Source organism: Procambarus clarkii, chromosome 46 (genome assembly GCF_040958095.1).
Source record: "Procambarus clarkii isolate CNS0578487 chromosome 46, FALCON_Pclarkii_2.0, whole genome shotgun sequence".
Classification (NCBI taxonomy): domain Eukaryota; kingdom Metazoa; phylum Arthropoda; class Malacostraca; order Decapoda; family Cambaridae; genus Procambarus; species Procambarus clarkii.
Window position 1 is genome coordinate 13,758,103 of NC_091195.1, and position 27,735 is coordinate 13,785,837.

The 27,735-nt window shown below is 54.4% G+C and overlaps 1 protein-coding gene across 2 annotated transcripts; it reads right to left on the reverse strand.

Moving 5' to 3' along the window:
• Positions 1-239: 239 nt before the first annotated feature.
• Positions 240-27,735, reverse strand: LOC138350648 (uncharacterized). Of its 2 annotated transcripts, XM_069301706.1 has the most exons (3): positions 24,578-24,746; positions 20,739-21,671; positions 240-1,691 (listed from the first exon to the last, which is right to left on the reverse strand). In XM_069301706.1, the coding sequence occupies exons 1-3, from the start codon at positions 24,615-24,617 to the stop codon at positions 1,528-1,530; spliced, it is 1,137 nt and encodes a 378-aa protein (XP_069157807.1). In that variant the 5' UTR covers positions 24,618-24,746; the 3' UTR covers positions 240-1,527. The 2 variants fall into 2 exon arrangements, with proteins under 2 accessions (XP_069157807.1, XP_069157806.1); XM_069301705.1 differs by lacking the exon at positions 240-1,691 and having other exon boundaries at positions 21,537-21,671; positions 24,578-27,735.

The following is a 27,735-nucleotide window of genomic DNA, read 5'->3' on the forward strand; positions in this document are numbered from 1 at the left end:
TCATTCCACCAGCATACAAAAACTCATTCATTCCACCAGCATACAAAAACTCATTCATTCCACCAGCATACTAAAACTCATTCATTCCACCAGCATACAAAAACTCATTCATTCCACCAGCATACAAAAACTCATTCATTCCACCAGCATACTAAAATGCAAACACTGGAACATCAAGGCCGTTGGGTACTGTCAACTGGGTGCCAAGTCACATGGGAATAACTGGAAGTGACATTGCAGACGATGCTGCAAAACTTGCAACTAAGAGAAGAAATGTAGACATTTACATACCACAGAGTCTATCACAGATTAAGAAAGTAATTAGCAATAGAGCAATGCAGAAGATATATAGTGACCAGTACACAGCAGTTGCAACATCAAGATCTGCGGGTTGCCACAAGAATTACACCAAATACCAACCACATATTTTGATGAAAGGAGTACATCTGGAGTACATCATGTACATCTTACTGTACATCTACACATGTACATCTGTAGATTACTGTACATCTACACGTGTACATCTATAGATTACTGTACATCTACACATGTACATCTGTAGATTACTGTACATCTACACATGTACATCTGTAGATTACTGTACATCTACACATGTACATCTGTAGATTACTGTACATCTACACATGTACATCTGTAGTTTACTGTACATCTACACATGTACATCTGTAGATTACTGTACATCTACACATGTACATCTAATCGTTGATGAGATGTAATCATCTCATTGAGAGATGTACATCATAATCATTGTTATATAATGTACATCTACATTGGACTCGTGAGGCTGGTCTCAACAACCAGCTCCTCGTAGATGTGTCCTTGTACATTATTGGTCTCGTGAGGCAGGTCTCAACAACCAGCTCCTCGTAGATGTGTCCTTGTACATTATTGGTCTCGTGAGGCTGGTCTCAACAACCAGCTCCTCGTAGATGTGTCCTTGTACATTATTCGTCTCGTGAGGCTGGTCTCAACAACCAGCTCCTCGTAGATGTGTCCTTGTACATTATTGGTCTCGTGAGGCAGGTCTCAACAACCAGCTCCTCGTAGATGTGTCTTTGTACATTATTGGTTTCGTGAGGCTGGTCTCAACAACCAGCTCCTCGTAGATGTGTCCTTGTACATTATTGGTCTCGTGAGGCTGGTCTCAACAACCAGCTCCTCGTAGATGTGTCCTTGTACATTATTGGTCTCGTGAGGCTGGTCTCAACAACCAGCTCCTCGTAGATGTGTCCTTGTACATTATTGGTCTCGTGAGGCTGGTCTCAACAACCAGCTCCTCGTAGATGTGTCCTTGTACATTATTGGTCTCGTGAGGCAGGTCTCAACAACCAGCTCCTCGTAGATGTGTCCTTGTACATTATTGGTCTCGTGAAGCAGGTCTCAACAACCAGCTCCTCGTAGATGTGTCCTTGTATATTATTGGTCTCGTGAGGCTGGTCTCAACAACCAGCTCCTCGTAGATGTGTCCTTGTACATTATTGGTCTCGTGAGGCAGGTCTCAACAATCTACAATATATCAACAATATTAAAATTGTTAAGCGACGCACTGAGCCGTTGGAGGTACTTCTTGTTCTCCTCACTGTCCTCACTGTACCGGATCCCAATCACAAGGTAATCACCAGTGACGCCCCTCCGGTGAAGTCCTCGCAGGAATCTCTCCCCTCCCACACCTGTAGACGAGAGGGAACACTGAAGCCCACACCTGGCTACTCTCCACACCCACACCTGTAGATGAGAGGGAACATTGAACCCCACACCTGGCAACTCTCCACACCCACACCTGTAGATGAGAGGGAACATTGAAGCCCACACCTGGAAACTCTCCAAACCCACACCTGTAGACGAGAGGGAACACTGAAGCCCACACCTGGCTACTCTCCCCACCCACACCTGTAGATGAGAGGGAACATTGAAGCCCACACCTGGCTACTCTCCCCACCCACACCTGTAGATGAGAGGGAACATTGAAGCCCACACCTGGCTACTCTCCCCACCCACACCTGTAGATGAGAGGGAACATTGAAGCCCACACCTGGCTACTCTCCACACAGACGCCTGCAGATTACTGGTTACTCCTAACACCCATCTCTTATGGAGGAGGAGGAGGGTAGTGCTGCAGAGGAGGAGGAGGGTAGTGGTGCAGAGAAGAAGGAGGGAAGTGGTGCAGAGGAGGAGGAGGGTAGTGGTGCAGAGGAGGAGGCGGGAAGTGATGCAGAGGAGGAGGAGGGTAGTGGTGCAGAGGAGGAGAAAAGTGGTGCAGAGGAGGAGGAGGAGGGTAGTGGTGCAGAGGAGGAGGGTAGTGGTGCAGAGGAGGAGGAGGGTAGTGGTGCAGAGAAGGAGGAGGGTAGTGGTGCAGAGGAGGAGGAGGGTAGTGGTGCAGAGGAGGAGGATAGTGGTGCAGAGGGGGAGGAGGAGGGTAGTGGTGCAGAGGAGGAGGGTAGTAATGCAGAGGAGGAGAAGGAGGGTAGTGATGAAGAGGAGGAGGAGGGTAGTGATGAAGAGGAGGAGGAGGGTAGTGGTGCAAAGGAGGAGGGTAGTGCTGCAGAGGAGGTGGGTAGTTGTGCAGAGGAGGAGGAGGGTATTGGTGCAGAGGAGAAGGGTAGTGGTGCAGAGGAGGAGGGTAGTGGTGTAGAGGAGGAGGAGGGTAGTGGTGCAGAGGAGGAGGAGGGTAGTAGTGCGGAGGAGGAGGCGGGTAGTGGTGCAGAGGAGGAAGGTAGTGGTGCAAAGGAGGAGGAGGGTAGTGGTGCAGAGGAGGAGGAGGGTAGTAGTGCACAGGTGGAGGGTAGTGGAGCAGAGGAGGAGGATGGTAGTGGTGCAGAGGAGGAGGAGAGTAGTGGTGCAGAGGAGGAGGTAGTGGTGCAGACGAGGAGGAGGGTAGTGGTGCGGAGGAGGAGGAGGGTAGTGGTGCAAAGGAGGAGGAGGGTAGTGGTGCAGAGGAGGAGGGTAGTGGTGCAGAGGAGGAGGAGGGTAGTGGTGCAGAGAAGGAGGAGGGTAGTGGTGCAGAGGAGTAGGAGGGTAGTGGTGCAGAGGAGGAGGAGAGTAGTGGTGCAGAGGAGGAGGAGAGTAGTGGTGCAGAGGAGGAGGAGGGTAGTGGTGCAGTGGAGGAGGAGGGTAGTGGTGCAGAGGAGGAGGAGGGTAGTGGTGCAGAGGAGGAGGAGGGGGGAAGTGGTGCGGAGGAGAAGGAGGGTAGTGGTGCGGAGGAGGAGGAGGGTAGTGGTGCGGAGGAGGAGGAGAGTAGTTGTGAAGAGGACGAGGGTAGTGGTGCAGAGGAGGAGTAGGGAAGGTGTTCGGAGGAGGAGGAGGGTGGTGGTGAAAAGGAGGAGGGTAGTGGTGCAGAAGAGGAGGAGGGTAGTGGTGCGGAGGAGGAGGAGGGTAGTGGTGCAGAAGAGGAGGAGGGTAGTGGTGCGGAGGAGGAGGAGGGTAGTGGTGCAAAGGAGGAGGAGGGTAGTGGTGCAGAGGGAGAGGGTAGTGGTGTAGAGGAGGAGGGTAGTGGTGCAGAGGAGGAGGAGGGTAGTAGTTCAGAGGAAGAGGAGGGTAGTGGTGCAGAGGAGGAGGAGGGGAGTGGTGCGGAGGAGGAGGAGGGTAGTGGTGCAGAGGAGGAGGAGGGTAGTGGTGCGGAGGAGAAGGGTAGTGGTGCAGAGGAGGAGGAGGAGGGTAGTGGTGCAGAGGAGGAGGAGGGTAGTGGTGCAGAGGAGGAGGAGGGTAGTGGTGCAGAGGAGGAGGGTAGTGGTGCAGAGGAGGAGGGTAATAGTGCAGAAGAGGAGGAGGGTAGTGGTGCAGAGGAGGAGGGAAGTGGTGCAGAGGAGGGTAGTGGTGCAGAGGAGGAGGAGGGTAGTGGTGCAGAGGAGGAGGAGGGTACTGGTGCAGAGGAGGAGGAGGGTAGTGGTGCAGAGGAGGATGAGGGTAGTTGTGCAGAGGAGGAGGGTAGTGGTGCAGAGGAGGAGGAGGGTAGTGGTACAGAGGACGAGGAGGGTAGTGGCACAGAGGAGGAGGCGGGTAGTGGTGCAGAGGAGGAGGGTAGTGGTGTAGAGGAGGAGGAGGGTAGTAGTGCAGAGGAGGAGGAGGATGGTAATGGTGTGGAGGAGGAGGGAAGTGGTGCAGAGGAGGAGGGTAGTGATGCAGAGGAGGAGGAGGGTAGTGGTACAGTGGAAGAGGAGGGTAGTGGCACAGAGGAGGAGGCGGGTAGTGGTGCAGAGGAGTGTAACACCCATGACCTCTCCCCCCCCTTAGAGTTCTGTCCCAGGGAAGCCTTCTCCAAGAGGTCAGCCCAGATGACCTCCGGATTATCTTGTATGTTGATTAAAAAAACTCCTGGGTTAGTTTTAGTCAGCATAGTTTCAAGTATGTAATATTTAATGATACTCTTGTCAAACATTGCCAGGGAATTAGACCCCAGATTGTTATGTGTAAACATCCTTGGATCTCCCCTTTTTGGCCAGGTCAGAGGTCAGTCACACACGTAATTAATAACTCCTCTCTTGAAGAGTGTACGGTGAATGTCAAACAAGCTTATTGAAATATTTTTTAAGTGTTTGTGCACGTGTGGCCCGACCCCCCTCCCCCTAGCAATTCTGATCTAGGTAGCAACAGTAAATCTCCCCACCCCCCTTTTGGGGTATATATATTGGTCCTGTAGAGATTCAAGGACAGAGTGCGGTACACCGGGATCGAGAGCGGGTCTGTGAAGAACATCTCAGCCAGGGAGAAACAGAGGTTTTAAGTTAATGTGTGTGATCTCTGAGGTTTTGTTCCATGTCCAAATTTCTTAACTTTTTGCCAGTGTTAGAGTAGGATTTATAAGTGGTGATTGACATAATTTTGGTCTTAATAAACTCATGTTAAATTTCCCGTCTGTGTCAATTGTTGAATCCTCTTAGCCTTTTGGATATAGTGGCTGACAACCGTTTTCATAATTAATGACAGTCATAAAAAGTACTCTCCAAGTCAAGCAATGTTTCTTGCCACGTTGCTTGATATAGTCTCAATGGTCAAAGGCAGGTGGTGGCAGCGTATTTAATCCTGTGTTAGTATTTCCTTGTTGGTAGTGTACCTTTGGTTCCGGTGTAACCATCATATGTCAGCTCATAACAGTGTTACCAAGTGCTCCGATGGGGAAGTGTTACTCAGGATAAGTAGTGTTTACATTATTAGTTTAGTGTCCTTTATAGTGGTGTTACAGGAGGAGGAGGGTAGTGGTGCAGAGGAGGAGGAGGGTAGTGGTGCTGAGGTGGAGGAGGGTAGTGGTGCAGAGGAGGAGGAGGGTAGTAGTGCAGAGGAGGAGGAGGGTAGTGGTGCAGAGGAGGAGGGTAGTGGTGCAGAGAAGGAAGAGGGTAGTAGTGCAGAGGAGGAGGAGGGTAGTGGTGCAGAGGAGGAGGAGGGTAGTGGTGCAGAGGAGGAGGAGGGTTGTGGTGCAGAGGAGTAGGAGGGTAGTAGTGCAGAGGAGGAGGGTAGTGGTGCAGAGGAGGAGGAGGGTAGTGGTGCAGAGGAGGAGGAGGATAGTGATGCAGAGGAGCAGGAGGGAAGTGGTGCAGAGGAGGAGGAGGGTTGTGGTGCAGAGGAATAGGAGGGTAGTAGTCCAGAGGAGGAGGAGGGTAGTGGTGCAGAGGAGGAGGAGGGATGTGGTGCAGAGGAGTAGGAGGGTAGTAGTGCAGAGGAGGAGGAGGGTAGTGGTGCAGAGGAGGAGGAGGGTAGTGGTGCAGAGGAGGAGGAGGGTAGTTGTGCAGAGGGGGGAGGGTAGTGGTGCAGAGGAGGAGGAGGGTAGTGGTACAGAGGAAGAGGAGGTTAGTGGTGCAGAGAAGGAGGAGGGTAGTGGTGCAGAGGAAGAGGAGGGTAGTGGTGCAGAGGAGAAGGAGGGTAGTGGTGCAGAGGAGGAGGAGGGTAGTGATGCAGAGGAGGAGGAGGGTTGTGGTGCAGAGGAGTAGGAGGGTAGTAGTGCAGAGGAGGAGGAGGGTAGTGGTGCAGAGGAGGAGGAGGGTAGTGGTGCAGAGGAGGAGGGTAGTGGTGCAGAGGAGTAGCAGGGGTAGTGGTGCAGAGGAGAAGCAGGGTAGTGGTGCAGAGGAGGAGGGTTGTGGTGCAGAGGAGGAGGAGGGTTGTGGTGCAAAGGAGGAGGAGGGTAGTGGTGCGGAGGAGGAGGAGGGTTGTGGTGCAGAGGAGGAGGAGGACACTGGTTCGGAGGAGGAGGGTAGTGGTGCAGAGGAGGAGGAGGGTAGTGGTGCGGATAAGGAGGAGGGTTGTGGTGCAGAGGAGGAGGAGGGTAGTGGTGCGGAGGAGGAGGGTTGTGGTGCAGAGGAGGAGGAGGATACTGGATCGGAGGAGGAGGGTAGTGGTGCAGAGGAGTAGGAGGGTAGTGGTGCGGAGGAGGAGGAGGGTTGTGGTGCAGAGGAGGAGGAGGGTAGTGGTGCAGAGGAGGAGGAGGGTAGTGGTGCAGTGGAGGAGGAGGGTAGTGGTGCAGAGGAGGAGCGTAGTGATGCAGTGGAGGAGGAGGGTTGTGGTGCAGAGGAGGAGGGTAGTGATGCAGAGGAGGAGGAGGGTAGTGGTGCAGAGGAGGAGGAGGGTAGTGGTGCAGAGGAGGAGGGTAGTGGTGCAGAGAAGGAGGAGGGTAGTGGTGCAGAGGAGGAGGAGGGTAGTGGTGCAGAGAGGGGAGGGTAGTGGTGAAGAGGAGGAGGGTAGTGGTGCAGAGGAGGAGGAGGGTAGTTGTGCAGAGGGAGGAGGGTAGTGGTACAGAGGAGGAGGGTAGTGGTGCAGAGGAGGAGGAGGAGGGTAGTGGTGCAGTGGAGGAGGAGGGTAGTGGTGCAGAGGAGGAGGAGAGTAGTGGTGCAGAGGAGGAGGGTAGTGGTGCAGAGGAGGAGGAGGGTAGTGGTGCAGAGGACGAGGAGGGTAGTGGTGCCGAGGAGGAGCAGGGTAGTGGTGCAGAGGAGGAGGAAGGTAGTGGTGCAGAGGAGGAGGAGGGAAGTGGTGCAGAGGAGGAGGAGGGTAGTGATGCAGAGGAGGAGGAGGGTAGTGGTGCAGAGGAGGAGGAGGGTAGTGGTGCAGAGGAGGAGGGTAGTGGTGCAGAGAAGGAGGAGGGTAGTGGTGCAAAGGAGGAGGAGGTTAGTGGTTCAGAGGAGTAGGAGGGTAGTGGTGCAGAAGAGTAGGAGGGTAGTGGTGCAGAGGAGGAGGGTAGTGGTGCAGAGGAGGAGGAGGGTTGTGGTGCAGAGGAGGAGGAGGTTAGTGGTGCAGAGGAGGAGGAGGGTAGTGGTGCAGAGGAGTAAGAGGGTAGTGGTGCAGAGGAGGAGGAGGGTTGTGGTGCAGAGGAGGAGGAGGTTAGTGCTGCAGAGGAGGAGGAGGGTTGTGGTGCAGAGGAGGAGGAGGGTAGTGGTGCAGAGGAGTAGCAGGGTAGTGGTGCAAAGGAGTAGGAGGGTAGTGGTGCGGAGGAGGAGGAGTGTAGTGGTGCAGAGGAGTAGGAGGTTAGTGGTGCAGAGCAGGAGGAGGGTATTGGTGCAGAGGGGGGAGGGTAGTGGTGCAGAGGAGTATCAGGGTAGTGGTGCAGAGGAGTAAGAGGGTAGTGGTGCAGAGGAGGAGGAGGGTAGTGGTGCAGAGGGGGAGGAGGTTAGTGGTGCAGAGGAGGAGGAGGGTTGTGGTGCAGAGGAGTAGCAGGGTAGTGGTGCAGAGGACTAGCAGGGTAGTGGTGCAGAGGAGGAGCAGGGTAGTGGTGCAGAGGAGTATCAGGGTAGTGGTGCAGAGGAGTAAGAGGGTAGTGGTGCAGAGGAGGAGGAGGGTAGTGGTGCAGAGGAGGAGGAGGTTAGTGGTGCAGAGGAGGAGGAGGGTAGTGGTGCAGAGGAGTATCAGGGTAGTGGTGCAGAGGAGTAAGAGGGTAGTGGTGCAGAGGAGGAGGAGGGTAGTGGTGCAGAGGAGGAGGAGGTTAGTGGTGCAGAGGAGGAGGAGGGTAGTGGTGCAGAGGAGTAGCAGGGTAGTGGTGCAGAGGACTAGCAGGGTAGTGGTGCAGAGGAGGAGGAGGGTAGTGGTGCAGAGGAGTATCAGGGTATGGGTGCAGAGGAGTAAGAGGGTAGTGGTGCAGAGGAGGAGGAGGGTAGTGGTGCAGAGGAGGAGGAGGTTAGTGGTGCAGAGGAGGAGGAGGGTTGTGGTGCAGAGGAAGAGGAGGGTAGTGGTGCAGAGGAGAAGGAGGGTAGTGGTGCAGAGAAGGAGGAGGGTAGTGATGCAGAGGAGGAGGAGGGTTGTGGTGCAGAGGAGTAGGAGGGTAGTAGTGCAGAGGAGGAGGAGGGTAGTGGTGCAGAGGAGGAGGAGGGTAGTGGTGCAGAGGAGGAGGGTAGTGGTGCAGAGGAGTAGCAGGGGCAGTGGTGCAGAGGAGAAGCAGGGTAGTGGTGCAGAGGAGGAGGGTTGTGGTGCAGAGGAGGAGGAGGGTTGTGGTGCAAAGGAGGAGGAGGGTAGTGGTGCGGAGGAGGAGGAGGGTTGTGGTGCAGAGGAGGAGGAGGATACTGGTTCGGAGGAGGAGGGTAGTGGTGCAGAGGAGGAGGAGGGTAGTGGTGCAGAGGAGGAGGAGGGTAGTGGTGCGGATAAGGAGGAGGGTTGTGGTGCAGAGGAGGAGGAGGGTAGTGGTGCGGAGGAGGAGGGTTGTGGTGCAGAGGAGGAGGAGGATACTGGATCGGAGGAGGAGGGTAGTGGTGCAGAGGAGTAGGAGGGTAGTGGTGCGGAGGAGGAGGAGGGTTGTGGTGCAGAGGAGGAGGAGGGTAGTGGTGCAGAGGAGGAGGAGGGTAGTGGTGCAGTGGAGGAGGAGGGTAGTGGTGCAGAGGAGGAGCGTAGTGATGCAGTGGAGAAGGAGGGTTGTGGTGCAGAGGAGGAGGGTAATGATGCAGAGGAGGAGGAGGGTAGTGGTGCAGAGGAGGAGGAGGGTAGTGGTGCAGAGGAGGAGGGTAGTGGTGCAGAGAAGGAGGAGGGTAGTGGTGCAGAGGAGGAGGAGGGTAGTTGTGCAGAGGGAGGAGGGTAGTGGTACAGAGGAGGAGGGTAGTGGTGCAGAGGAGGAGGAGGAGGGTAGTGGTGCAGTGGAGGAGGAGGGTAGTGGTGCAGAGGAGGAGGAGAGTAGTGGTGCAGAGGAGGAGGGTAGTGGTACAGAGGAGGAGGGTAGTGGTGCAGAGGAGGAGGAGGAGGGTAGTGGTGCAGTGGAGGAGGAGGGTAGTGGTGCAGAGGAGGAGGAGAGTAGTGGTGCAGAGGAGGAGGGTAGTGGTGCAGAGGAGGAGGAGGGTAGTGGTGCAGAGGAGGAGGAGGGTAGTGGTGCCGAGGAGGAGCAGGGTAGTGGTGCAGAGGAGGAGGAAGGTAGTGGTGCAGAGGAGGAGGAGGGAAGTGGTGCAGAGGAGGAGGAGGGTAGTGATGCAGAGGAGGAGGAGGGTAGTGGTGCAGAGGAGGAGGAGGGTAGTGGTGCAGAGGAGGAGGGTAGTGGTGCAGAGAAGGAGGAGGGTAGTGGTGCAAAGGAGGAGGAGGTTAGTGGTTCAGAGGAGTAGGAGGGTAGTGGTGCAGAAGAGGAGGAGGGTAGTGGTGCAGAGGAGGAGGGTAGTGGTGCAGAGGAGGAGGAGGGTTGTGGTGCAGAGGAGGAGGAGGTTAGTGGTGCAGAGGAGGAGGAGGGTAGTGGTGCAGAGGAGTAAGAGGGTAGTGGTGCAGAGGAGGAGGAGGGTTGTGGTGCAGAGGAGGAGGAGGTTAGTGCTGCAGAGGAGGAGGAGGGTTGTGGTGCAGAGGAGGAAGAGGGTAGTGGTGCAGAGGAGTAGCAGGGTAGTGGTGCAAAGGAGTAGGAGGGTAGTGGTGCGGAGGAGGAGGAGTGTAGTGGTGCAGAGGAGTAGGAGGTTAGTGGTGCAGAGCAGGAGGAGGGTATTGGTGCAGAGGGGGGAGGGTAGTGGTGCAGAGGAGTATCAGGGTAGTGGTGCAGAGGAGTAAGAGGGTAGTGGTGCAGAGGAGGAGGAGGGTAGTGGTGCAGAGGGGGAGGAGGTTAGTGGTGCAGAGGAGGAGGAGGGTTGTGGTGCAGAGGAGTAGCAGGGTAGTGGTGCAGAGGACTAGCAGGGTAGTGGTGCAGAGGAGGAGGAGGGTAGTGGTGCAGAGGAGTATCAGGGTAGTGGTGCAGAGGAGTAAGAGGGTAGTGGTGCAGAGGAGGAGGAGGGTAGTGGTGCAGAGGAGGAGGAGGTTAGTGGTGCAGAGGAGGAGGAGGGTAGTGGTGCAGAGGAGTATCAGGGTAGTGGTGCAGAGGAGTAAGAGGGTAGTGGTGCAGAGGAGGAGGAGGGTAGTGGTGCAGAGGAGGAGGAGGTTAGTGGTGCAGAGGAGGAGGAGGGTAGTGGTGCAGAGGAGTAGCAGGGTAGTGGTGCAGAGGACTAGCAGGGTAGTGGTGCAGAGGAGGAGGAGGGTAGTGGTGCAGAGGAGTATCAGGGTATGGGTGCAGAGGAGTAAGAGGGTAGTGGTGCAGAGGAGGAGGAGGGTAGTGGTGCAGAGGAGGAGGAGGTTAGTGGTGCAGAGGAGGAGGAGGGTTGTGGTGCAGAGGAAGAGGAGGGTAGTGGTGCAGAGGAGAAGGAGGGTAGTGGTGCAGAGAAGGAGGAGGGTAGTGATGCAGAGGAGGAGGAGGGTTGTGGTGCAGAGGAGTAGGAGGGTAGTAGTGCAGAGGAGGAGGAGGGTAGTGGTGCAGAGGAGGAGGAGGGTAGTGGTGCAGAGGAGGAGGGTAGTGGTGCAGAGGAGTAGCAGGGGCAGTGGTGCAGAGGAGAAGCAGGGTAGTGGTGCAGAGGAGGAGGGTTGTGGTGCAGAGGAGGAGGAGGGTTGTGGTGCAAAGGAGGAGGAGGGTAGTGGTGCGGAGGAGGAGGAGGGTTGTGGTGCAGAGGAGGAGGAGGATACTGGTTCGGAGGAGGAGGGTAGTGGTGCAGAGGAGGAGGAGGGTAGTGGTGCAGAGGAGGAGGAGGGTAGTGGTGCGGATAAGGAGGAGGGTTGTGGTGCAGAGGAGGAGGAGGGTAGTGGTGCGGAGGAGGAGGGTTGTGGTGCAGAGGAGGAGGAGGGTAGTGGTGCGGAGGAGGAGGAGGGTTGTGGTGCAGAGGAGTAGGAGGGTAGTGGTGCGGAGGAGGAGGAGGGTTGTGGTGCAGAGGAGGAGGAGGGAAGTGGTGCAGAGGAGGAGGAGGGTAGTGGTGCAGTGGAGGAGGAGGGTAGTGGTGCAGAGGAGGAGCGTAGTGATGCAGTGGAGAAGGAGGGTTGTGGTGCAGAGGAGGAGGGTAATGATGCAGAGGAGGAGGAGGGTAGTGGTGCAGAGGAGGAGGAGGGTAGTGGTGCAGAGGAGGAGGGTAGTGGTGCAGAGAAGGAGGAGGGTAGTGGTGCAGAGGAGGAGGAGGGTAGTTGTGCAGAGGGAGGAGGGTAGTGGTACAGAGGAGGAGGGTAGTGGTGGAGAGGAGGAGGAGGAGGGTAGTGGTGCAGTGGAGGAGGAGGGTAGTGGTGCAGAGGAGGAGGAGAGTAGTGGTGCAGAGGAGGAGGGTAGTGGTACAGAGGAGGAGGAGAGTAGTGGTGCAGAGGAGGAGGGTAGTGGTGCAGAGGAGGAGGAGGGTAGTGGTGCAGAGGAGGAGGAGGGTAGTGGTGCCGAGGAGGAGCAGGGTAGTGGTGCAGAGGAGGAGGAAGGTAGTGGTGCAGAGGAGGAGGAGGGAAGTGGTGCAGAGGAGGAGGAGGGTAGTGATGCAGAGGAGGAGGAGGGTAGTGGTGCAGAGGAGGAGGAGGGTAGTGGTGCAGAGGAGGAGGGTAGTGGTGCAGAGAAGGAGGAGGGTAGTGGTGCAAAGGAGGAGGAGGTTAGTGGTTCAGAGGAGTAGGAGGGTAGTGGTGCAGAAGAGGAGGAGGGTAGTGGTGCAGAGGAGGAGGGTAGTGGTGCAGAGGAGGAGGAGGGTTGTGGTGCAGAGGAGGAGGAGGTTAGTGGTGCAGAGGAAGAGGAGGGTAGTGGTGCAGAGGAGTAAGAGGGTAGTGGTGCAGAGGAGGAGGAGGGTTGTGGTGCAGAGGAGGAGGAGGTTAGTGCTGCAGAGGAGGAGGAGGGTTGTGGTGCAGAGGAGGAGGAGGGTAGTGGTGCAGAGGAGTAGCAGGGTAGTGGTGCAAAGGAGTAGGAGGGTAGTGGTGCGGAGGAGGAGGAGTGTAGTGGTGCAGAGGAGTAGGAGGTTAGTGGTGCAGAGCAGGAGGAGGGTATTGGTGCAGAGGGGGGAGGGTAGTGGTGCAGAGGAGTATCAGGGTAGTGGTGCAGAGGAGTAAGAGGGTAGTGGTGCAGAGGAGGAGGAGGGTAGTGGTGCAGAGGGGGAGGAGGTTATTGGTGCAGAGGAGGAGGAGGGTTGTGGTGCAGAGGAGTAGCAGGGTAGTGGTGCAGAGGACTAGCAGGGTAGTGGTGCAGAGGAGGAGGAGGGTAGTGGTGCAGAGGAGTATCAGGGTAGTGGTGCAGAGGAGTAAGAGGGTAGTGGTGCAGAGGAGGAGGAGGGTAGTGGTGCAGAGGAGGAGGAGGTTAGTGGTGCAGAGGAGGAGGAGGGTAGTGGTGCAGAGAAGTATCAGGGTAGTGGTGCAGAGGAGTAAGAGGGTAGTGGTGCAGAGGAGGAGGAGGGTAGTGGTGCAGAGGAGGAGGAGGTTAGTGGTGCAGAGGAGGAGGAGGGTAGTGGTGCAGAGGAGTAGCAGGGTAGTGGTGCAGAGGACTAGCAGGGTAGTGGTGCAGAGGAGGAGGAGGGTAGTGGTGCAGAGGAGTATCAGGGTAGTGGTGCAGAGGAGTAAGAGGGTAGTGGTGCAGAGGAGGAGGAGGGTAGTGGTGCAGAGGAGGAGGAGGTTAGTGGTGCAGAGGAGGAGGAGGGTTGTGGTGCAGAGGAAGAGGAGGGTAGTGGTGCAGAGGAGAAGTAGGGTAGTGGTGCAGAGGAGGAGAAGGGTAGTGATGCAGAGGAGGAGGAGGGTTGTGGTGCAGAGGAGTAGGAGGGTAGTAGTGCAGAGGAGGAGGAGGGTAGTGGTGCAGAGGAGGAGGAGGGTAGTGGTGCAGGTGAGGAGGGTAGTGGTGCAGAGGAGTAGCAGGGGTAGTGGTGCAGAGGAGAAGCAGGGTAGTGGTGCAGAGGAGGAGGGTTGTGGTGCAGAGGAGGAGGAGGGTTGTGGTGCAAAGGAGGAGGAGGGTAGTGGTGCGGAGGAGGAGGAGGGTTGTGGTGCAGAGGAGGAGGAGGATACTGGTTCGGAGGAGGAGGGTAGTGGTGCAGAGGAGGAGGAGGAGGGTAGTGGTGCAGAGGAGGAGGAGGGTAGTGGTGCGGATAAGGAGGAGGGTTGTGGTGCAGAGGAGGAGGAGGGTAGTGGTGCGGAGGAGGAGGGTTGTGGTGCAGAGGAGGAGGAGGATACTGGATCGGAGGAGGAGGGTAGTGGTGCAGAGGAGTAGGAGGGTAGTGGTGCGGAGGAGGAGGAGGGTTGTGGTGCAGAGGAGGAGGAGGGAAGTGGTGCAGAGGAGGAGGAGGGTAGTGGTGCAGTGGAGGAGGAGGGTAGTGGTGCAGAGGAGGAGCGTAGTGATGCAGTGGAGAAGGAGGGTTGTGGTGCAGAGGAGGAGGGTAATGATGCAGAGGAGGAGGAGGGTAGTGGTGCAGAGGAGGAGGAGGGTAGTGGTGCAGAGGAGGAGGGTAGTGGTGCAGAGAAGGAGGAGGGTAGTGGTGCAGAGGAGGAGGAGGGTAGTTGTGCAGAGGGAGGAGGGTAGTGGTACAGAGGAGGAGGGTAGTGGTGCAGAGGAGGAGGAGGAGGGTAGTGGTGCAGTGGAGGAGGAGGGTAGTGGTGCAGAGGAGGAGGAGAGTAGTGGTGCAGAGGAGGAGGGTAGTGGTACAGAGGAGGAGGGTAGTGGTGCAGAGGAGGAGGAGGAGGGTAGTGGTGCAGTGGAGGAGGAGGGTAGTGGTGCAGAGGAGGAGGAGAGTAGTGGTGCAGAGGAGGAGGGTAGTGGTGCAGAGGAGGAGGAGGGTAGTGGTGCAGAGGAGGAGGAGGGTAGTGGTGCCGAGGAGGAGCAGGGTAGTGGTGCAGAGGAGGAGGAAGGTAGTGGTGCAGAGGAGGAGGAGGGAAGTGGTGCAGAGGAGGAGGAGGGTAGTGATGCAGAGGAGGAGGAGGGTAGTGGTGCAGAGGAGGAGGAGGGTAGTGGTGCAGAGGAGGAGGGTAGTGGTGCAGAGAAGGAGGAGGGTAGTGGTGCAAAGGAGGAGGAGGTTAGTGGTTCAGAGGAGTAGGAGGGTAGTGGTGCAGAAGAGGAGGAGGGTAGTGGTGCAGAGGAGGAGGGTAGTGGTGCAGAGGAGGAGGAGGGTTGTGGTGCAGAGGAGGAGGAGGTTAGTGGTGCAGAGGAGGAGGAGGGTAGTGGTGCAGAGGAGTAAGAGGGTAGTGGTGCAGAGGAGGAGGAGGGTTGTGGTGCAGAGGAGGAGGAGGTTAGTGCTGCAGAGGAGGAGGAGGGTTGTGGTGCAGAGGAGGAGGAGGGTAGTGGTGCAGAGGAGTAGCAGGGTAGTGGTGCAAAGGAGTAGGAGGGTAGTGGTGCGGAGGAGGAGGAGTGTAGTGGTGCAGAGGAGTAGGAGGTTAGTGGTGCAGAGCAGGAGGAGGGTATTGGTGCAGAGGGGGGAGGGTAGTGGTGCAGAGGAGTTTCAGGGTAGTGGTGCAGAGGAGTAAGAGGGTAGTGGTGCAGAGGAGGAGGAGGGTAGTGGTGCAGAGGGGGAGGAGGTTATTGGTGCAGAGGAGGAGGAGGGTTGTGGTGCAGAGGAGTAGCAGGGTAGTGGTGCAGAGGACTAGCAGGGTAGTGGTGCAGAGGAGGAGGAGGGTAGTGGTGCAGAGGAGTATCAGGGTAGTGGTGCAGAGGAGTAAGAGGGTAGTGGTGCAGAGGAGGAGGAGGGTAGTGGTGCAGAGGAGGAGGAGGTTAGTGGTGCAGAGGAGGAGGAGGGTAGTGGTGCAGAGAAGTATCAGGGTAGTGGTGCAGAGGAGTAAGAGGGTAGTGGTGCAGAGGAGGAGGAGGGTAGTGGTGCAGAGGAGGAGGAGGTTAGTGGTGCAGAGGAGGAGGAGGGTAGTGGTGCAGAGGAGTAGCAGGGTAGTGGTGCAGAGGACAAGCAGGGTAGTGGTGCAGAGGAGGAGGAGGGTAGTGGTGCAGAGGAGTATCAGGGTAGTGGTGCAGAGGAGTAAGAGGGTAGTGGTGCAGAGGAGGAGGAGGGTAGTGGTGCAGAGGAGGAGGAGGTTAGTGGTGCAGAGGAGGAGGAGGGTTGTGGTGCAGAGGAAGAGGAGGGTAGTGGTGCAGAGGAGAAGGAGGGTAGTGGTGCAGAGGAGGAGAAGGGTAGTGATGCAGAGGAGGAGGAGGGTTGTGGTGCAGAGGAGTAGGAGGGTAGTAGTGCAGAGGAGGAGGAGGGTAGTGGTGCAGAGGAGGAGGAGGGTAGTGGTGCAGGTGAGGAGGGTAGTGGTGCAGAGGAGTAGCAGGGGTAGTGGTGCAGAGGAGAAGCAGGGTAGTGGTGCAGAGGAGGAGGGTTGTGGTGCAGAGGAGGAGGAGGGTTGTGGTGCAAAGGAGGAGGAGGGTAGTGGTGCGGAGGAGGAGGAGGGTTGTGGTGCAGAGGAGGAGGAGGATACTGGTTCGGAGGAGGAGGGTAGTGGTGCAGAGGAGGAGGAGGGTAGTGGTGCGGATAAGGAGGAGGGTTGTGGTGCAGAGGAGGAGGAGGGTAGTGGTGCGGAGGAGGAGGGTTGTGGTGCAGAGGAGGAGGAGGATACTGGATCGGAGGAGGAGGGTAGTGGTGCAGAGGAGAAGGAGGGTAGTGGTGCGGAGGAGGAGGAGGGTTGTGGTGCAGAGGAGGAGGAGGGTAGTGGTGCAGAGGAGGAGGAGGGTAGTGGTGCAGTGGAGGAGGAGGGTAGTGGTGCAGAGGAGGAGCGTAGTGATGCAGTGGAGAAGGAGGGTTGTGGTGCAGAGGAGGAGGGTAGTGATGCAGAGGAGGAGGAGGGTAGTGGTGCAGAGGAGGAGGAAGGTAGTGGTGCAGAGGAGGAGGGTAGTGGTGCAGAGAAGGAGGAGGGTAGTGGTGCAGACGAGGAGGAGGGTAGTGGTGCAGAGAGGGGAGGGTAGTGGTGAAGAGGAGGAGGGTAGTGGTGCAGAGGAGGAGGAGGGTAGTTGTGCAGAGGGAGGAGGGTAGTGGTACAGAGGAGGAGGGTAGTGGTGCAGAGGGGGAGGAGGAGGGTAGTGGTGCAGTGGAGGAGGAGGGTAGTGGTGCAGAGGAGGAGGAGAGTAGTGGTGCAGAGGAGGAGGGTAGTGGTGCAGAGGAGGAGGAGGGTAGTGGTGCAGAGGAGGAGGAGGGTAGTGGTGCCGAGGAGGAGCAGGGTAGTGGTGCAGAGGAGGAGGAAGGTAGTGGTGCAGACGAGGAGGAGGGAAGTGGTGCAGAGGAGGAGGAGGGTAGTGATGCAGAGGAGGAGGAGGGTAGTGGTGCAGAGGAGGAGGAGGGTAGTGGTGCAGAGGAGGAGGGTAGTGGTGCAGAGAAGGAGGAGGGTAGTGGTGCAAAGGAGGAGGAGGTTAGTGGTTCAGAGGAGTTGGAGGGTAGTGGTGCAGAAGAGGAGGAGGGTAGTGGTGCAGAGGAGGAGGGTAGTGGTGCAGAGGAGGAGGAGGGTTGTGGTGCAGAGGAGGAGGAGGTTAGTGGTGCAGAGGAGGAGGAGGGTAGTGGTGCAGAGGAGTAAGAGGGTAGTGGTGCAGAGGAGGAGGAGGGTTGTGGTGCAGAGGAGGAGGAGGTTAGTGCTGCAGAGGAGGAGGAGGGTTGTGGTGCAGAGGAGGAGGAGGGTAGTGGTGCAGAGGAGTAGCAGGGTAGTGGTGCAAAGGAGTAGGAGGGTAGTGGTGCGGAGGAGGAGGAGTGTAGTGGTGCAGAGGAGTAGGAGGTTTGTGGTGCAGAGCAGGAGGAGGGTATTGGTGCAGAGGGGGGAGGGTAGTGGTGCAGAGGAGTATCAGGGTAGTGGTGCAGAGGAGTAAGAGGGTAGTGGTGCAGAGGAGGAGGAGGGTAGTGGTGCAGAGGGGGAGGAGGTTAGTGGTGCAGAGGAGGAGGAGGGTTGTGGTGCAGAGGAGTAGCAGGGTAGTGGTGCAGAGGACTAGCAGGGTAGTGGTGCAGAGGAGGAGGAGGGTAGTGGTGCAGAGGAGTATCAGGGTAGTGGTGCAGAGGAGAAAGAGGGTAGTGGTGCAGAGGAGGAGGAGGGTAGTGGTGCAGAGGAGGAGGAGGTTAGTGGCGCAGAGGAGGAGGAGGGTAGTGGTGCAGAGGAGTATCAGGGTAGTGGTGCAGAGGAGTAAGAGGGTAGTGGTGCAGAGGAGGAGGAGGGTAGTGGTGCAGAGGAGGAGGAGGTTAGTGGTGCAGAGGAGGAGGAGGGTAGTGGTGCAGAGGAGTAGCAGGGTAGTGGTGCAGAGGACTAGCAGGGTAGTGGTGCAGAGGAGGAGGAGGGTAGTGGTGCAGAGGAGTATCAGGGTAGTGGTGCAGAGGAGTAAGAGGGTAGTGGTGCAGAGGAGGAGGAGGGTAGTGGTGCAGAGGAGGAGGAGGTTAGTGGTGCAGAGGAGGAGGAGGGTTGTGGTGCAGAGGAGGAGGAGGATAGTGGTGCAGAGGAGTAGCAGTGTAGTGGTGCAGAGGAGTAGGAGGGTAGTGGTGCGGAGGAGGAGGAGTGTAGTGGTGCAGAGGAGTAGGAGGTTAGTGGTGCAGAGCAGGAGGAGGTTAGTGGTGCAGAGGAGGAGGAGGGTAGTGATGCAGAGGAGTAAGAGGGTAGTGGTGCAGAGGAGGAGGAGGGTAGTGGTGCAGAGGAGGAGGAGGTTAGTGCTGCAGAGGAGGAGGAGGGTTGTGGTGCAGAGGAGGAGGAGGGTAGTGGTGCAGAGGAGTAGCAGGGTAGTGGTGCAGAGGAGTAGTAGGGTAGTGGTGCGGAGGAGGAGGAGTGTAGTGGTGCAGAGGAGTAGGAGGTTAGTGGTGCAGAGCAGGAGGAGGGTATTGGTGCAGAGGGGGGGAGGGTAGTGGTTCAGAGGAGTATCAGGGTAGTGGTGCAGAGGAGTAAGAGGGTAGTGGTGCAGAGAAGGAGGAGGGTAGTGGTGCAGAGGGGGAGGAGGTTAGTGGTGCAGAGGAGGAGGAGGGTTGTGGTGCAGAGGAGGAGGAGGGTAGTGGTGCAGAGGAGTAGCAGGGTAGTGGTGCAGAGGACTAGCAGGGTAGTGGTGCAGAGGAGGAGGAGGGTAGTGGTGCAGAGGAGTATCAGGGTAGTGGTGCAGAGGAGTAAGAGGGTAGTGGTGCAGAGGAGGAGGAGGGTAGTGGTGCAGAGGAGGAGGAGGTTAGTGGTGCAGAGGAGGAGGAGGGTTGTGGTGCAGAGGAGGAGGAGGGTATTGGTGCAGAGGAGTAGGAGGTTAGTGGTGCGGAGGAGGAGGAGTGTAGTGGTGCAGAGGAGTAGTAGGGTAGTGGTGCAGAGGAGGAGGGTAGTGGTGCAGAGGAGGAGGAGAGAAGTGGTGCGGAGGAGGAGGAGGGTAGTGGTGCAGAGGAGGAGGAGGGTAGTGGTCCAGAGGAGTAGGAGGTTAGTGGTACAGAGGAGGAGGAGGGTAGTGGTGCAGAGGGGGAGGAGGGTAGTGGTGCAGAGGAGGATGAGTGTAGTGGTGCGGAAGAGGAGGAGGGTAGTGGTGCAGAGGAGGAGGGTAGTGGTGCAGAGAAGGAGGAGGTTAGTGGTGCAGAGGAGGAGGAGGGTAGTGGTGCAGAGGGGGAGGGTAGTGATGCAGAGGAGGAGGAGGGTAGTGGTGCAGAGGAGTAGGAGGGTAGTGGTGCAAAGGGGGAGGAGGGTAGTGGTGCTGAGGAGGATGAGGGTAGTGGTGCAGAGGAGGAGGAGGGTAGTGTGCAGAGGAGGATGAGTGTAGTGGTGCAGAGGAGGAGGGTAGTGGTTCAGAGGAGGAGGAGAGAAGTGGTGCGGAGGAGGAGGAGGGTAGTGGTGCAGAGGAGGAAGAAGGTAGTGGTGCAGAGGGGGACGGTAGTGGTGCAGAGGAGGAGGAGGGTAGTGTTGCAGAGGGGGGCGGTAGTGGTGCAGAGGAGGAGGAGGGTAATGGTGCAGAGGGGGACGGTAGTGGTGCAGAGGAGGAGGAGGGTAATGGTGCAGAGGGGGACGGTAGTGGTGCAGAGGAGGAGGAGGGTAGTGGTGCAGAGGTGGAGGAGGGTAGTGGAGCAGAGCCAGATTCCATAAACCACGACAACCACGACCACTACTAACATTAACGACCACTAACACTAATCACAGCCATCAGCCACCACAATTACCAACCACAACAACCAACTACCAGCACCACCAACCACAACTATTAACCACCACCACCAACCACAACTATTAACCACCACTAGAACCAACCACTACCACCAACAATAAACATCACCCACCACTGCCACCAATCACAACCTACCACCACAGCCACCAACCACAACCCAGCAACAATTCCACCACCACTACCATGGATTCTCCATTAAGTGAAAGTAATGAATAAAATATTTTTAACTTTCCTTTTATTATGCTTTAATTTTATTTCTAGTATTTGTAAAAATATATTTTTAATATATTTCTACATTTTTTATATATATTCTATCAATCAGGAAAACGATTTTTATGCAACATTTAAGGTTTCGACACGGTCTCAAAATTGTTTAGCCAAAGTTGTGCAGTAAGTTGTGGAAACTTATTTACAACCACACAATAACGTAGCTAATACATGAAAACAAACGTTGTCACACCTGGCTACTCTCCCGACCCACACCTGTAGATGAGAGGGAGCACGGAAACCCACACCTGGCTACTCTCCCCACCCACACCTGTAGATGAGAGGGAGCACGGAAGCCCACACCTGGCTACTCTCCCCACCCACACCTGTAGATGAGAGGGAGCACGGAAGCCCACACCTGGCTACTCTCCCCACCCACACCTACAGAAGGAGCCCCACACCAGCATATTCTCCTCATCCAAACCTGCATATCAGAGTAAATACTGAATTCTACAGCTGGGACCACTGCCAGCGCCCACTTGTAGATGAGACGGAACAGTAAACCAACACCTGTCTCCTTCACACCTGATTACTTTCCCCACCCACACCTGCAGATGAGAGAGAAAACTGAAGTATACACCTGGTAACTCTCCACCCCCACACCTGCACATGAGAGGGAACACTGATGCCCACACCTGCTACTCTCCCTCCCCACACCTGCAGATGGGAAGGAACACGGAAGCCCACACCTGGCTACTCACCCGACCCATACCTGCACATGAGAGGTAACACTAAAGCCCATACCTGGCTACTCTCCCCACCCACACCTGTACATGAGAGGGAACACGGAAGCCCACACCTGGCTACTCTCCCGACCCACACCTGCACATGAGAGGGAACACTAAAGCCCACACCTGGCTACTCTCCCGACCCACACCTGCACATGAGAGGGAACACTAAAGCCCACACCTGGCTACTCTCCCCACCCACACCTGTCTATGTCACACACTCATGCCAAAGAAAACTTATATCAAGTAAATCTAGCTTGTATTAAGCAAGACAATGTTGGGCTAAATATTGATCAGTGTTATCTTATAAGCAGTGAAGCTTGCTTAATGAATATTCTTGGTCGCTAAACGGTGCTCAAAGTTACTCAAGAAGCCTTATAAGTTCTCTAATTCATGACTTTTATTGTAAAAATATTTTTGAAACCACTGGAAGCACTGTGAATTAAACAACTGAGTTACAGATATTCACGTGTTAAAATGTAGTCAATACGTACTGGTGAGATGCGTGTTAGGGAAGTACAGGCGACTATACCCTCCTCTTGAGGGAGGACACAGCTGAGCCGCCAGGTGGCAGCACCAGTCTATGGCGGGGTCGTCATCAGTGAGGCGCCGCCTGATGGTCAGGATGAGCGTCCTTCCCTGGTACGGCAGAGTGTCCAGGGTGTCCGGGTCCACGTAGCCCCTGATGTCCAGGGTGTCCGGGTCCACGTAGCCCGTGGCGTCCAGGGTGTCCGGGACCACGTAGCCCGTGGCGTCCAGGGTGTCCGAGTCCACGTAGCCCGTGGCGTCCAGGGTGTCCGGGTCCACGTAGCCCCTGATGTCCAGGGTGTCCGGGTCCACGTAGCCCGTGGCGTCCAGGGTGTCCGGGTCCACGTAGCCCGTGGCGTCCAGGGTGTCCGAGTCCACGTAGCCCGTGGCGTCCAGGGTGTCCGGGTCCACGTAACCCGTGGCGTCCAGGGTGTCTGGGTCCACGTAGCCCGTGGCGTCCAGGGTGTCCGGGTCCACGTAGCCCGTGGCGTCCAGGGTGTCCGGGTCCACGTAACCCGTGGCGTCCAGGGTGTCTGGGTCCACGTAGCCCGTGGCGTCCAGGGTGTCCGGGTCCACGTAGCCCGGGGCGTCCAGGGTGTCCGGGTCCACGTAACCCGTGGCGTCCAGGGTGTCCGGGTCCACGTAGCCCGTGGCGTCCAGGGTGTCCGGGACCACGTAGCCCGTAGCGTCCAGGGTGTCCGGGTCCATGTAGCCCGTGGCGTCCAGGGTGTCCGAGTCCACGTAGCCCGTGGCGTCCAGGGTGTCCGGGTCGACGTAGCCCGTGGCGTCCAGGGTGTCCGGGTCCACGTAGCCCGTGGCGTCCAGGGTGTCCGGGTCCACGTAACCCGGGGCCTCCAGGGTGTCCGGGACCACGTAGCCCTTGTCGTCCAGGGTAATGACTGAAGACATACACTGAGATACAGTCACGGTCGTTACTGGTATGTTCTAAGATATAACAAGAAGACATACTGAGCCATCCACTCACCTTACTGCTGGGTTTATTACCTGATGACAAGTCCGTATTTTGGACAGTATTAATAGCATCTAAACTATGTATTAATAGCTTTTAAAAGCCACGGTCAAGGTCATCTGTATCAATGGTCAAGGTCATCTGTATCAATGGTCAAGGTCATCTGTATCAATTGTCAAGGTCATCTGTATCAATGGTCAAGGTCATCTGTATCAATGGTCAAGATCACAGTCAAGGTCATCTGTATCAATGGTCAAGGTCACAGTCAAGGTCATCTGTATCAATTGTCAAGGTCACAGTCAAGGTCATCTGTGTCAATGGTCAAGGTCATCTGTATCAATGGTCAAGGTCATCTGTGTCATGATCAAGGTCACAGTCATGGTCATCTTTATCAATGGTCAAAGTCTCATTAGAAGGTCATATAAACTAAGTCAGGGTCACAGTGAAAGGTCATCTGGACCAAGTATCAAGGTCACAGGGATAGATGGGTCACCTGAATTAAGGATCAAAGTTACGGAAGGTCAAATTAACCAAGGGATTAAGGTCACAGGAAAGGTCATCTTAAACAGGAATTAGGTCACAGTGAAAGGTAATCTTGAACAGGAATTAGGTCACAGTAAAAGGTAATCTTGAACAGGAATTAGGTCAGTGTGAAAGGTCGTCTTGAACAGGAATTAGGTCAGTGTGAAAGGTCATCTTGAACAGGAATTAGGTCACAGTGAAAGGTCATGTTGAACAGGAATTAGGTCACAGTGAATGGTCATCTTGAAGAGGAATTAGGTCACAGTGAAAGGTCATCTTGAACAGGAATTAGGTCACAGTGAAAGGTCATCCTGAACAGGAATTAGGTCACAGTGAAAGGTCATGTTGAACAGGAATTAGGTCACAGTGAATGGTCATCTTGAAGAGGAATTAGGTCACAGTGAAAGGTCATCTTGAACAGGAATTAGGTCACAGTGAAAGGTCATCTTGAACAGGAATTAGGTCACAGTGAAAGGTCATCCTGAACAGGAATTAGGTCACAGTGAAAGGTCTTCTTAAACAGGAATTAGGTCACAGTGAAAGGTCATCCTGAACAGGAATTAGGTCACAGTGAAAGGTCATCCTGAACAGGAATTAGGTCACAGTGAAAGGTCATCCTGAACAGGAATTAGGTCACAGTGAAAGGTCATCCTGAACAGGAATTAGGTCACAGTGAAAGGTCATCTTGGACAGGAATTAGGTCAGAGTGAAAGGTCATCCTGAACAGGAATTAGGTCACAGTGAAAGGTCATCCTGAACAGGAATTAGGTCACAGTGAAAGGTCATCCTGAACAGGAATTAGGTCACAGTGAAAGGTCTTCTTAAACAGGAATTAGGTCACAGTGAAAGGTCATCCTGAACAGGAATTAGGTCACAGTGAAAGGTCATCCTGAACAGGAATTAGGTCACAGTGAAAGGTCATCCTGAACAGGAATTAGGTCACAGTGAAAGGTCTTCTTAAACAGGAATTAGGTCACAGTGAAAGGTCATCCTGAACAGGAATTAGGTCAGAGTGAAAGGTCATCCTGAACAGGAATTAGGTCACAGTGAAAGGTCATCCTGAACAGGAATTAGGTCACAGTGAAAGGTCATCCTGAACAGGAATTAGGTCACAGTGAAAGGTCATCTTGGACAGGAATTAGGTCAGAGTGAAAGGTCATCCTGAACAGGAATTAGGTCACAGTGAAAGGTCATCCTGAACAGGAATTAGGTCACAGTGAAAGGTCATCCTGAACAGGAATTAGGTCACAGTGAAAGGTCATCTTGGACAGGAATTAGGTCAGAGTGAAAGGTCATCCTGAACAGGAATTAGGTCACAGTGAAAGGTCATCCTGAACAGGAATTAGGTCACAGTGAAAGGTCATCCTGAACAGGAATTAGGTCACAGTGAAAGGTCTTCTTAAACAGGAATTAGGTCACAGTGAAAGGTCATCCTGAACAGGAATTAGGTCACAGTGAAAGGTCATCCTGAACAGGAATTAGGTCACAGTGAAAGGTCATCCTGAACAGGAATTAGGTCACAGTGAAAGGTCTTCTTAAACAGGAATTAGGTCACAGTGAAAGGTCATCCTGAACAGGAATTAGGTCACAGTGAAAGGTCATCCTGAACAGGAATTAGGTCACAGTGAAAGGTCATCCTGAACAGGAATTAGGTCACAGTGAAAGGTCATCCTGAACAGGAATTAGGTCACAGTGAAAGGTCATCCTGAACAGGAATTAGGTCACAGTGAAAGGTCATCTTGAACAGGAATTAGGTCACAGTGAAAGGAGATGTGTACCACGAGTCAAAGTCAAAGTGGTAAGTCATCTGAACCAAAAGTTTGGCGTCGCTAAATACTTCATGAAATTATTTATGCACAAGAATATATACAGCAGCGGAATGTTTCGAAAATTTATTATTCATGGAGTAGTCGCCCTTAATAAGTCTATATTTGTAATCAAAGTAGAAGGTTTGTCACCCTTAAGGTGACTATATTTGTAAACAATGTAAGGTGTTTGTCACCCTTAAGGTGACTATATTTGTAAACAATATATGGTGTTTGTCGTCAATAAGATGAATATATTTTTAAACAATATAAGGTATTTGTCGCTCTTAAGGTGACTATATTTGTAAACAATATAAGGTGTTTGTCTCACTTAAGGTGATTATGTTTGTAAACAATATAAGGAATCTTTCGTCCATAAGGTTGTAAACATATATGTAAACAATGTAAATCAGAATTACTATATTAAACATGACGAATGAAGCCCTTTGCGTAATTTTGGTATTAATAAATAACCCTAAAAATTATGGTGGAAAATATGAATATTTACCAAGAGTCTGCAGGTGAGGAAGGTGAGGCAGGTGACGCATGAGGACGGACAGTTGGACGGTCAGTTGCTGTAGTGTGAGGCGCAGGAATCTCTCTCGAGGGTGGGAGGCAGGAGGGGTATGGCTGCCTCAGACAAGTCACCAACAAACTCCTTTAAGGTACACTTACTGCCGGGGGCTGTCAGCCTCTCCAAACATTGTTTTGATTTATCAATATTTCCGTCTTTGCTGTATAAACTATAGTGAAGACCTAAGGATATGGTTACCTTCATTTTTGCCAGCACTGACAGTGTAGACAGGCGCTGCTTTAGTTGGGGTGTATTGTATATGATTAGGTAAATGTTCTTAGGTGTCACCTTCTTAAGAACAAGCGGCAGGACAACCCACGAGTCAACACTCTCTATTTTCCACTCTTGTTCTGTACGCAGCTTCTCACACACGGCTTGGATGACGTGCTCACTCCCGCGGGACTCTGCTGCATGCTTCAACAGCTCGTCAGTCGAATTTTTAACCATCTTGCACAGGGCAATTATGTGAGTAATGAACCTGTGCTCTACTCCCCGGGCACACAGCACCCCGGTAGTGCTGACTAAAATACTTTGCCATCTGGGGCACTCCCAAAGCTCATGTTGCACGACTCTAATATCAAACTTTGACCCTCTCAGGTGATCTCCCAAGGAACCCTTTTTCTTACGTACAACATCCACCAAGAGGTCAATGATTATAGACCTTTCCCCTGACACACGGTGTGATGCTGGATCACCTCGGTCTTGCTCAGCCTTCAACAAGAGAGCGACCAGCCTCCTGCTGGCACAATACTCCTGGTACCTGGCGTGAAAATAGCCAAACACCCACACCACATTGAGGCCCCGACGGTAGCTGGTTCTTGTGAAATAGTTGGACAAGACCTCCTCCTGCGGCAGTCCCAGAGTGTCACACTTCTCCCTAATCTCCGCTTCCGTCTCCGGCCAAATGTCGTACTCCTGCCTCTGGATCCCTCTTAAACTAATCTCTTCTAAGAACCTCAAAAACTTTTTCACATTTTCGTCACATTTTCCTTTGGGTTCGGTCACGTGTTTGTCTGTGAGTCTGGACACTAGTTTGTTGGTTATGAAGTCATGAATCTTCTCGTAGACTTGAGTGTTTGTGGTGAGGTTGTTAAATTCTTCTGGAGCCTCGACACACAGCAGCGCCAACAAGGTCAAGGTGAGTGGAGTGTTGAGGTACTCACCCAGGAACTGACTCATCTGCTCCAGCTGCTGGGTAAACCTCCCTGTGATGTCACTCCGTTGGCTCTCTTCCTCCACCAGCACCTTGATGGTTCTCTCGGCGAACTCCACGCGACGTTCTGGAGTGATGCCCAAGACGAGGATGTTGCAGCGAGGTCTGGTGTGTGGGACGAGCTGTGACAGTTGTTGGTCCCACCCCGGCCGTGTGGTTATCACCAACCTCACATCCTTGCCAGGCAGGTGCAACAGCTCCTCCACCAGCCTTCCTGAATGGTCGTTGACCTCGTCGTAGCCGTCAATCAGGACTAATATATTTAAGCTCAAGATTATCTCCTTAAACAGCTGGAAGTCAGGGTCAGAATCACGAAGTGTTTGAGGCAGTAACTGGCGGAGTAGATCTTCGAAGGTATTAAGATGTGTGTCCCTGCACTGTACATAGAAAACGAGGTCCACAGTGCCCAGGTGACGTATGGCAGCAGGGTCCTCTACCCACTTCTCGAGGATGAGCTTGAGTAAAGTTGTCTTGCCCATACCACCTTCCCCCGTCAGGAGGACACACTCAGGGACTCTTCCGTTCTCTCGTCTCATACTCAAGATGTCTTCATAGTTTATATCCTGACCCTTGGCAGCGTGGGAGGGTCTTGCCCCTATGACGGGATCTTCAAGGAGTCGCAGTCGTGTAAAAGCAAGACTTGGGTTGTAGTTAATGTTGAGGAGGAGCCAGGGTGCGGGAATAATCTGGTACAGCAGTGTATACCCGTCAGTTAGCTCCTGCTTGCTAATCTGCTTAACCTCTTCTGTGATGTGGCTTTTGAACATCTTAATCTCCTGGCGGAGCTGAGGCAAGTGCGCCACATCTGAGGGATCCAGCGGCTCTCTGACCTTCGCTAGCAGACCACCAATATACTTGGTGGCATCTCTGGTCACGTGGTCCACATCCTGGCTGTTTGTCCCACACCGGACGCCGGCCTCAGCCAGCACCTTAGCCAATAAGTCACTGAACTCCGTCAGTGTTGAGGTAAGATCTTGCTCTGACATTCTTACATTATCATGGGCTAACGTGTTTCGGTGTTGCTTCAGGCTGTAAATGAGGTGTTCAAGTGATGGTCCCTGAGGCCCTGGAGTGGTCCACGTGGGGTCATTCATCTCAGCCAGACCACACACACGTTGCAGGAGTTTATACAACAGGGTGATGTCAAAAGTAGCCGCGTCAGAGGAAACTTCGAGTTTATCCCTCTGGTGAGCATCGAAGACACGCCTGTACTGAGCATTGGTGTACCCCAAGTCCTGAGTGAGGTAAGTCACTACTGGGAAGGTGCCCCGGTACGACCACATAAACACACTTGCTAGCGCGTCTCGTCCTGCCTTAGTCACAGCCAGTCCATACCGCAGTCTGTTCACATCTTCCGGTTGGATAACAGGACTCGAGGCCGCCATATTGGGCCGTATGATTCTCACCTCACACAACTGTTGTCAAGTTTCACACAAGCAGTAAATGTCCCACGCTGGTTTTGTTATTATATTATGTTTAAAAACATAACATTGTTTCTCACTGTCGGAGACGGGCAGCTTGTTAGGCTTGTGTAGGCCTTTCTAAGCCAACGACAGACCTTCCTCAGGATGCATCCCTCAACAGTTGACTAATTTCCAGGTTAATGTTTACTGCTAGGTGAACAGAGGTATCAGGAGGCTGAGCATCTCACACTGCCAGGGAATCAAACTCGGATGTAATCGGTGATGATCCGACTGCATTAACCACAATACAGTCACTTAATTGACCAAAAATATAAGTGATTTCCAAATAAACCAAATTTTACAAAATGTGTTCACATGTTAATGCAATATTCGGTTCCAGCTTTATTTGTTATTTTCAATTTGTTCTTTAACTAGTTAATTTCTTCTGTCTTTATACTCTTCAGATTTCTGTCATC